The sequence below is a fragment of the Neodiprion pinetum genome, chromosome 1 (genome assembly GCF_021155775.2).
Source record: "Neodiprion pinetum isolate iyNeoPine1 chromosome 1, iyNeoPine1.2, whole genome shotgun sequence".
NCBI lineage: Eukaryota > Metazoa > Arthropoda > Insecta > Hymenoptera > Diprionidae > Neodiprion > Neodiprion pinetum.
The window spans coordinates 38,764,996-38,775,110 of record NC_060232.1 but is presented as its reverse complement, the minus strand read 5'-3'; the positions used below and the strand labels follow the sequence as shown (position 1 = coordinate 38,775,110).

Genomic DNA, 10,115 nt, shown 5'->3' with positions numbered 1-10,115 from the left:
CTGATTTTTGAATCTGGAGTGCACGATAAGCGGTTCGAGGTAGGAATGAAACAATGAAATTACTCGTTCACCAGCGGAACAATTATATTCCGACGTATTGCAAATCCTCTTCACAGCACTTCTCGCAATTGATTCAAGTTAGAATTCCATAGTATCGGGTGATGTATTGAGAACAAATAATACCGTCAAATTACATTAAACCTCGTCCTCGCTGAGAGCCCGAGCTTCGGCTGCTGATGGAGCTTCTTCCTCGGTCTGTTCCAGCTTCGCCGACAACTTCCGGACGGTCTCCGTGATCTGAAAATCGTCAGAAGTTTAAGTACGTAAATTCGCATGGGTACAGTCAGGGTTTCAAGTAACGAAGACAGTTCAAGGAACTTTACATAACATGCTAATGCTCGTTTCACAAGCTCACAATCAGAGGAATAGAAATCGACAGCTGCGACTGACAATCGGAACACTGAACTTGCGACCGCAGTGATGAAAAGACAAGAAGGCTGCGTATCGCCGATCTCTGTAATCCGTTGTTAATTAATTAGTTTCAGAATTGTCCATGAGTTGGAGCACCGCCCGAGGGTAAACCGCCGTATAGTCCGTGCCGCATTGGCTTGAAACTGTACGGATAAGATCCTTTGGGAATTGTCGATTCGCAAATCCATTAACCTGCCAGACCCTCGTCGAAAGACAAGAGAAGATTTGGAAGAAGTATTCTGCTTTCGGGATATTCTCGCTGTGCGCGAAAACAAGTTCCTATATCGTATCATAACGACGAGTGATAGAACGGAATCCACCGAGGGCGAGAGGAATTTCCGCTTCTTCGTTAGGATTGTCTATAACTTGGTCTTCTAATTCATATCTCGTTTTCCTTTTCTGACGTCGTACGGGGAGATGGAGTTGAAGTTCCGAATTTGAAAAGTTCCGAAAGTGCCTAATTCCGAAGTATTTGTTGGCGATGTTGAAGTAAAGAAATCAAATCTTTACGAAACCACAAAGTTTCGAATGATTGGAAACCCGAAGTTTCAAACTTCCGAAACATAAGATTCCGAAAATCCAAATTACTATAGAGCAAAGTTCTGCAAAATAAAGTGCCGATAGAGCATAATTCCGAAAATTAAAGTTTCGATGGAGGCAAATTTCAAAAGTTAAAATAAACTCACACAGCGTAGTTTACTCAACGAGTGAGTGTAAAAAATCAGAAAAACTAAAAATCATAATGACCAGGATTTCGAACGTAAAAATATCCAAAGTCCAAAATAAAGAAAAATCAAAGTGGTGAATTTTCGCCAAGCCAAAAATTCACAGAACTGAAAATCTTCGATCATTCGGAATTTAAGTGTTTCAGATTTTAAGATTTTCTCATTTTCGCACTTTCGAAACTTTGACTTGTCAGAGTTATGCCTTTTCGGCATTCTATCCTTTCGGAACATTGAGCGTCGTGTTTCGCACCATTCGAAAGTTTGATGTTTCGTCCAAGTTTGATTTCTTTACTTTAAGTTTCGACACTGAAAAATCCGGAATTTGGCGAATGCGGAACTTTTTAAATTCGGAATTTCAACCCCGCCCCAATACGGGAAGTTGAACAAAAACCGTTGGCATAATTCTAAGCCCTGAAGCGATACGATAACGTGGAAATTTTTCCAAAAAGTGCGAAACAGATAGATAATCGCCCGCTAACTCAACGCCATTCAAAGCTTTGAAACGATCGAGGCTTTTCTAGACAGCAAAACTCCCAGCTTGTCGAAATTCGACACTGTATATTCGAGTTCCAAAGAATATAAAACGGTCCCAGCTTGCGGAAAATTGACGTTGGCGGTTGACGCAAATAAGACAGGGAAATTCGTTAAACGTTTATCACCGACAAGCTGCTGTGTTTGTAATGAGTGATCGTAAAAAACACAACAAAAAAACATTCGTGCATATCGTATTACAGCTAAATTTACCTCGGAACTGTGCCTGGAAGGGATGTCGTTTACAGTTGCAAGAACGTCACTGAGTTCCACGAGAAGGTCGAAAGCACGTTGCCTCTTCCCTCCAGCTTCCATGATTATCGCGAAGTTGACTAAGACCAAAGGATCCCGAGGCGTCAGGCTGTAAGCTTTAGTCATCGCCTTTTCCGCCCCCTCATAATCCTCGAGCTGCTTCAGGGCAACTGCAGAAAAACATCGTTGGAAAGTCATCTCTGTCTGCCAGGATAATGTTTCGTGTGTTTCTTTGTTTTTCCTCTCCTCTTATTACCTTAAGCTAAAAATACTGATTCAGCTCAAATCCGAGCTCCAGAAAAAAAAATAAAGTGTCTTTTGCCGACTCGAGCCAGCAGCTTTTTTTCATCTGATTTCCGAAGACACAGAAATCGGGACAAGACGCTTCCCAAAATATTGATATTGTAAGCCTGTAAAATAATTATACGCAGAAGGTATCAAAGGTTGTGACTTCCAGGTAACTACAAAGACGTGATTTGACCAAAACCTGACATTCACAACTTCGGTAATTAGTGGGTTTCCACCCCTGACTAAAATTTCTTCAAAATATTGTAATGTGCAAACTTGGAAAATTTCCCGACGAAGGAAAGTGTTTTCACAAGTTTTGAAACACGTTGCACGGGGAATTTGATGACACGTGTATATCTCAGTATAAGCTCCAATTAAGATTCGAACGGGGTGAAACGCACGCGGTCAAGGGAAAAACAAAAAATTTAATTTTCCCCTTAAATTTGAATTAGCTTTATGGCTTCAGGTACAGAAGTTTGTTCTTTCGGTTAATTCCTAATTTCTCCAGCGCTTGGAGAAAAAGATTCGTATAGTAGAGATCAAGAACCGAATTCAACTATTCGAAACTCTCAAGATCTTAGATCGAAAAAATTTTTCTCAACGTAGACTCGTTTCAATCGGTAATATGGAATAATGTTAAAGCTACATGTAGATATACACACACATTATACATGTATGTACGTAGCTAAGATAATGCGATTCGCGAACAAAGCTCTATTATGTAATCTAGTTAACGTTATAGCTGAGCAGACCCCTCGAGCTGACGAACGAACGCGGTATCTTTAATATAGAATGTAATTTTAAAAAACCGTAGTTATAGCGATAATATGTAATACTCGAGCTACCGAGTTGTGATGTTCCGCAAAGGCCCTTCGAAAAGCAAACAGATTATTGGCATCGTAACGAAAATTTCCTGAGGGATACCCAGCAGGATCTCCATATGCTTGTCAAATTTATCGATGGAAATTAAAAATTTCATAAATACACAACACACACACACACACACACACACGTTGAAAACAGATAGTAAAAAAATTTACCTCAATAAATTTGGGCTGAAAATACCCGGCCACGCATTCATCGCCGTAAAATTACCATACGCTCTTTATTAATGGCTATTCTTGCGCCTCGAAATTGCGTACTTTTGGGATATAAATAAAACCGTGTAACTCAGTTTTTCGAAATGCAATCTCACTTGAAAATTCCTTGATTTGGTTTATAACAGCTTGAAGAAAAAATCTAGTTGATTTTGATGAAATGGATGTATGAGCTGGTATCGTTCGCAAGTTTTTCCCATTATCACCAAAATATCTAATTGAACCTTTGCTGAAATGTTTTGACAACATGTATCGTTACAGATGTATAAAATTGCGATAAAAACTCAGCAAAAGTTTTTACCTTATATCGATACGAGCACTGCAACTTTTCACAGAGAATTATCATCATACCTATGTTATAAAACATTATACATATCACCTGTATTGGTTCTCATTTAAACGTTTAACTGCAACTGCAACCTATTCAGTAATTTTAAAAATCTGTGAAATTGTTCGATTTTTTATACGTCACACAACCATTTGTCAGATCAATCTTTGCGGCGGAATTTCAGGAACGTTTGAAAAAAAGTTTAGATAATTAAAAAATTTTCACACCCTGCACTGACCTCCCAACAGCATGTAAGTTTGTCCAGCTTGTTTCAAGCTTACTGAGGTGCTTGAGGCTGCTGCGTTGCAAAGATAAATGGCAGCTGAGGCCGGCTGTCCAGTAGAGAGAAAAACGATGCCCAAGTTGAAGGCTGACGACGAGGCAAGTGGGTTCAGGTAGTGCGCCCTCTTCAAGCAGGTGATCGCCTGAGAATCCACCGTAACAAATGAAATGTGAATAGTTAAAAATGCGCGTGCAACTATGGTAATTATGGAGAAGACCAACAAAACAAGAAAATATTTGTGAAAAAGAAAAATATAACTGGGATGAAAAAAGGAATTTCCTTCTCAACTATTCGCTAATTTCCAAAGGACGTACCGAAATTTACAATATTTATGATAAATGGGAATCTTTCAATGAAATTGGGGAAACCCACGTAGATGTGGGTCACATAAAGGATGTTACTAACTGCTGTTGCTTAAGTTACTTTGAAACTGCTGATGTATTTTTTTTATTTTTCACGTATTATCCTCCATCGTATTGTTCCGGCTTTTGAAAATCTTGCGAAAACTTACGATATTGCAGAACGTACAGCAGAAAAGTCACATATGTTTCTAGTTATAGTTCTGTTTACAAATATTTCGTTATTTCCAGTTCTTATTCACGATGTGGTTTTCCGGTATATTTATTCCATTGGAAATACGGAAAAATACAGGATACAAACGTGGAAAATGTTTCAACCGCGGAAATGAATCGATGTCATTGACGTCGTTCTGCCAATATAATTTTTAAAGAATAATGATGATCAATTCTAGGCGGTCTCAAATCACGCAAAATGACGTCATCCCAGTGGTTAGTTATCTATTGAAGATATATTGCACTGGCGGCTCTTGCCAACGGATGTTATCACTTGCGGAGAAAACTTTGCATGTCCGCTTCGGACACGGAAGTATTTGCACTTATAAATTCACACCCAACGGATTTTCACATCATTCCGCAAGTCGGCATCCCGCCTATTACTATAAGCAAGGACTGCTCAAAAAACGTCTAAAATGAAGATCACTTCATTGTGTCTCGTATTTTTTGGAATAACTGCTTTGGTGGTCTCCGTAGCTGCGATGCCAACCGAAAATTTGGACGAGGGGATTCTTAAGCACTCCACGAGCCTCGCAGATCTCGAAGAGTTTGGATTAGTCTCTACGAATTGGCTTCCGGAAGGTGAGTTTCATGATGAAAAAAAAAAAAATCCCGCACTATTGTTCACGTTTTGTATTTTGTTTTACATTGAATCACGATCATCGTCTTTATCCCACAGAAACTGAAAATCTTGTTAGAAAAACGCGAAAGGCTCGTAAACGTGGTCCTAAACGTTCCAAATCCAGAACGCACAAAGTTTTGGAAAAGCTGGGGGAAAGAATTGGTGAACGTGTTATAGACTCAAGTATTGATATCGCCTTGCATTACCTGTTGAATGAAATTATCGAAAATACCGAAGAAGCGACAGACAACTCAACGGCCGTTGACTGAAGAATACAAGATGCTGATCGAAGCACTCTAACTTTACCTTCTCCGTTTGTCGAAAACTCAATTCAGTACCTTAAGTTTAACAAAATGCTACCTTGATAAAGTCCAAAATTTAAAAATGAAAAACATCTACTGCTTGATCCTATATTTGGTTTTATGAAAATTTAAGAATTATCTATTTCTGTAACACAGACGAGCTGAATTTACAGCTCCCAAAATTTTCCCATAACGAATTTCTGGTTTCTTTTATTTTTCTTATTACGTAAAAACTTCTGAAAACAAATCGAAATGTTCAAAAAATCTAAACTTGAGTTAAAACAAGTGATACTGTACTTATTTTAACCATAATATTTATTTCAAATACTTGATTCCTAACTGTATGCGTGTCTATCATATTATTTATTTTGTCTATATTTTTGTATTTATTTATATCAATTTACTATTATATAATTTATAACAATTTAATTAAAAAACGAAAACAAAAACAATTGTATTTGTGGCTACGTTAAAGGTTGTATAAAACAACAAATAGAAAAATACCTGGATGAAATCGAACAAGATGAATAAATCTAATATCTGACTAATTGGAGTATAGCAATTATTCATAATCTTTTTTCTATTTCCTTTCGTCTGCATTTCTATCTTATACTCGCATAATAAATTATTTACCTACCCCTTGCACACTTAAATAAATCCCCAAATGCGCGTTTATCATCTTCAACATAATAATCTCCGGTTATTTACCGGGTCTGCCTCGCAAAATTCTTTTTCAATTCTGTGTACTTAAAAACTCGACCGTTCAAGTATTTATTTGTTTCCGTACAAAATCGAGGCACTGAAGTGCTCGTTGTGAAGTATACAATTTTTCCTAACGGCATCGAATAGAATACTTGAAAAATATCGTACATAGCCAATGTACAAGATGAACGAATATTTTACTCTCCCCTTTCTGTTAAAAAACTCAATCGTCTATCCGTAAGCTACCGATAGCTACAGCATGATTAATGTTCAACAAAAACTCTCATTACGCCTTCTAGCACGTAATATCTTATATTCATTTATGACTTCTGTTCTAGCAGGGAAATAATGCTTGAAATTCGTCTGCAGTATTTCCTGCGGTAGGAGTCAAAGTATAAATAAGAACATATCTCCATACAGATATATTTTTCCACTCAAACCTCGGTACTTTACCTTTCCCTGTTGATCCCATTACTTTATACCTATACAAATTTTCTATTTTCAGATTTTTTTTTTCTTACATCAGTATTCACCATTTGAAGAGGGCCATATATCCCGGAAATTTTTTTTCAAGCCTGGAAGGCGATACGTTCGCCCTGGTATATTTTCGCACGAAATTAGAAACTAACAATAAGCGACGGCGTGTATGCGTACAGCCTGTACAAACGTTATGGACGTAATTGAGAGGAAATCGTGTTTATCCTACTGACTTCTAAAGTGATAAAGCAAATATAACTATTGAATTTCACTCACTGCTACAAATTTACGTTTTCCATAAAAGCACATCCCGATGTTGTTCCACAGAGCGACCGACTCTGGATGCTCTTGAGCCGCTATTCTGTACTTGGACATCGCGACGTCGTACTCCTGGTGACCCTGCAACCAAACACACAATCAAGTATGTGCATCACGTTCTTTAGGCGAATCGATTTCTCGACCCCTTCGCAGAACTGTCTCCATTACTTTTCGTTTACTTCTCAATTGGCGAAGTTCACAAACCTCTTCGTCAGGTACAGAGTAATATGCTCGACTTGTCAATGTATTAGCAAACACTTTCGCCGAAACAGAACCTATTTCGAACTCTGGGTGGTGGTGGAAAAGTAGAATGGCCATATAACGCAAGAATCACGATATCGCATTTTCGAGAACGCGGAAATGTATAAATTGCTACAATACTTAAATGTGGTAAGATAAAATAACGAAAAAGCTACTACACAGCATCTTCAAAATTTCTATATATATATGTATCTATATATGTTTATTAGAGTTCTGTCGACTCCATTTTTTGTCTTAGGAGGTACATTTTAAACTTTTCACATTTTGGAATTTCATGCATAAGATATCCGCATGCATAAAAATTTAACATCGCGACCTTTCCATTTCGTGGATATTCTGCTTCTTGACCCCCACCCAAACAATTATCGTTTGAGCAAAGATAGTACTGATTTCAATTTTCTGATTTCTACTTCCAGGGGATTGAAAATTCGAAAGAAACATCGTATTTTCCAGACCTGCATCACAGAAGCCATGGGCAAGAGCGCTTCAGGACAGATCGGCTGCTGGACGAGAGCAAGTCCGAATTGCTGGAAAGCTCTCTGAGTGTCTCCGAGCTTGAGATACAAGAGACCGAGCTCAACAGCGACGTCGATGTTCTCGGGACAGACGCTGCACACATGCAAGAAGGAATGCGATTACGCTGGTTTCGAATTACAGTCTTCGTATAGGTGTGAGCGTGTCCTGGAAGACGGTGTAGACGCAACAACGGTACCAGCGCTCCACAACCGAGCAGAACTAATTGGGCGTAAATGTCCGGGATTATTTGATCGAACTTCCAATACCCGATATTATCAATCAAGCTATCAGGCCGAGCAGAGCTCGATCGACCAAAGGCGATTTGGCAAAATTTAGCTCACCTCGTGCAGCTGCACCCTAAATCTTAGTACTAATTCACCGACCTGAGAGCGGACGTGTAAACCTGAACAGCTTCGGCGACGAGACCTTCCGCAACGTAAATCTTGGCCAAGCTTAGGTAAGGCCTTTCATCGGCGGTCAAGCCGATAGCTCGTTTCAAGCAACGCGTCCCGTCCGACGGCTGATTCAATTTAGTGTAGCACTCGCCTGCGGAAAGAGCCGACATATTTTTCCATGATATTTTTATAAAATATTTACGATTTATATGGTTTATTCTTACCCAAGTTATAAAGAATCTCCCAGTCCGGCGACCCGCACATTCTATCAGCCTCCAGGTACGCCTCGAGCGCTCGTCTGTGACTTCCTAATAAAAATCTACTCGAAATTTACAACGAAGTTTATTTTTATCGGCAATATTAAAAATTTTTTCTTTCCATTTTTTGTGTACAAATAAGCTGCCAGATTTTATGTGGATATTTAAAAAAATGCGAGGTAAATTATTCGACATTGCTGAATGAGGAATTATACGAGTATTATTATAAGTTATAAGCAATTATAGCTACTCTAGACTGATGAAAAAAACGTGTGCGTAAGTATCTCATTCGTGGAGTATATCAATAGTTATCCTTTGTGTATTTCTTCTATTACAAGCATTTCGGTGATACTGTTGCAAATCATAATAATTCACTCACAGCGACTTGGCTATTTGCTTCACATTTTCGATGTTTCTTGTATTGACCGTATAACAAACTTGAAAGCAATCCATCGAGTCTTGTACTTTGCCTTCCTTCCTGAGTATGAGTCCCTGAAATTATTTGTATTCAAGATTTCGATGAAAATCAAATGAGTGAAGAGTACCGGACTAACTTATTAGTTTCATCGATTTCTACTTTCTTCAAAAGCGGTATCACCTTCAAGTAAGAAGCATATTCGTTGTGACCGTTGGACCTTGCCAACTCTTCCTCGAGGAGTATCTTGCAGATTTTGTACTCGTGACGCGTGTAATGTTTATGGAGGAGCCAGTTTCGAGTTTCAATTGCTGGAATGTCTGGAACTGTGACAATAATTCACATGATATTAATTTATCCCTGTTGATAATTATGCGATTCTCATGTAACTCTGAATATAAAATCTCACAGAAAAAATTATTTGAAAAACAATCGCCGTATTTCTCGATGGTGTCATGACATCGTGTAAATGAAAAATTACCGACCTTAGCAGTAATCTTAAGTAAAAATTGCGACAACGTTGAGTTCTCCTAAACACTGTTAATTATTATATACCTTTCTTGCCTCTATCAATACTCAAACTTTGTGGCATTGTCGAATGGTGAATTCGCCCGTTAATCAACACGTTGTTAGCCATTATTCAAATTACTTGTTTTCAGTCTTACACTGTATTAAAGCGCTCCGCGGTTGCTATCACAGAGCAACTGCTGTTAGTAAGGATGCGATGACAAGTGTCCAATGTTGTTCCGTTCCGTTACCCAGCAACGCGGGCGCCCAGTGGAACCACGTGCATCTTTTTGCACAACTACATTTTATTCCCACACATTTGCTTTCAACAACGAACATTGATCGCTATACCTTTTGCAAATTTTTATATCGCAGTATAAGACACCACGTTAGAAAAATATTTTTACGTAAAATGATCGTCCTGTATTATTTTATGCAATAATTAAAGTACTTTTATTCTTTTGTTAAGAAATATTTTTAAAATACGGACTACAATATATAAATCGTGAGAAGAAAAATCGGTATTTTTCCCATATAAAATTGTAGCATTGAATTTTCATATTTTCATCAGTTTTGGAAACTTATAAATAAATGCGACCAATTTAAATTAATGCACGATCGACACTTTGAACAAAAGAGCGTTTAATTTATCTGGTTCAAATAAAGAAATCCCGTAGCATCATACATAGCAACGTATAACTGAAACAAATTATCCTCGTTCATAAATAGTGAATTATATGTACTGCGCCAAGGTTTACGTATAGTATGTGACACTAAAAAATTGCAAGCAGCAATT

General features: G+C 38.0%; 2 protein-coding genes across 3 annotated transcripts; one reads left to right on the top strand and one right to left on the bottom strand.

Annotated features, from left to right (window-relative positions):
• Positions 1-9,626, bottom strand: BBS4 (Bardet-Biedl syndrome 4). 2 transcript variants are annotated; one of them, XM_046630126.2, is made up of 10 exons: positions 9,368-9,626; positions 8,996-9,138; positions 8,777-8,889; positions 8,365-8,459; positions 8,129-8,291; positions 7,685-7,838; positions 6,927-7,049; positions 3,931-4,117; positions 1,941-2,149; positions 1-297 (listed from the first exon to the last, which is right to left on the bottom strand). In XM_046630126.2, exons 1-10 carry the CDS (start codon positions 9,447-9,449, stop codon positions 196-198), a joined length of 1,371 nt encoding a protein of 456 aa, XP_046486082.1. In that variant the 5' UTR covers positions 9,450-9,626; the 3' UTR covers positions 1-195. The 2 variants fall into 2 exon arrangements, with proteins under 2 accessions (XP_046486082.1, XP_046486083.1); XM_046630127.2 differs by having other exon boundaries at positions 2-297; positions 9,478-9,625.
• LOC124220800 (uncharacterized) lies at positions 4,941-5,802 on the top strand. The gene is made up of 2 exons (XM_046630128.2): positions 4,941-5,129; positions 5,227-5,802. Exons 1-2 carry the CDS (start codon positions 4,964-4,966, stop codon positions 5,436-5,438), a joined length of 378 nt encoding a protein of 125 aa, XP_046486084.1. The 5' UTR covers positions 4,941-4,963; the 3' UTR covers positions 5,439-5,802.
• Positions 9,627-10,115: the final 489 nt, after the last annotated feature.

Bases quoted from the DNA above. Each gene is read 5' to 3' on its own strand.
- LOC124220800 (XM_046630128.2), top strand. From the start codon at position 4,964: ATGAAGATCACTTCATTGTGTCTCGTATTTTTTGGAATAACTGCTTTG. The intron at 5,130-5,226 runs GTGAGTTTCATG...TTTATCCCACAG, and splicing joins TACGAATTGGCTTCCGGAAG to AAACTGAAAATCTTGTTAGA.
- BBS4 (XM_046630126.2), bottom strand. From the start codon at position 9,449: ATGGCTAACAACGTGTTGATTAACGGGCGAATTCACCATTCGACAATG. The intron at 8,890-8,995 runs GTGATACCGCTT...AAATAATTTCAG, and splicing joins AATATGCTTCTTACTTGAAG to GGACTCATACTCAGGAAGGA. The intron at 298-1,940 runs GTAAATTTAGCT...GACGATTTTCAG, and splicing joins CTTCCAGGCACAGTTCCGAG to ATCACGGAGACCGTCCGGAA.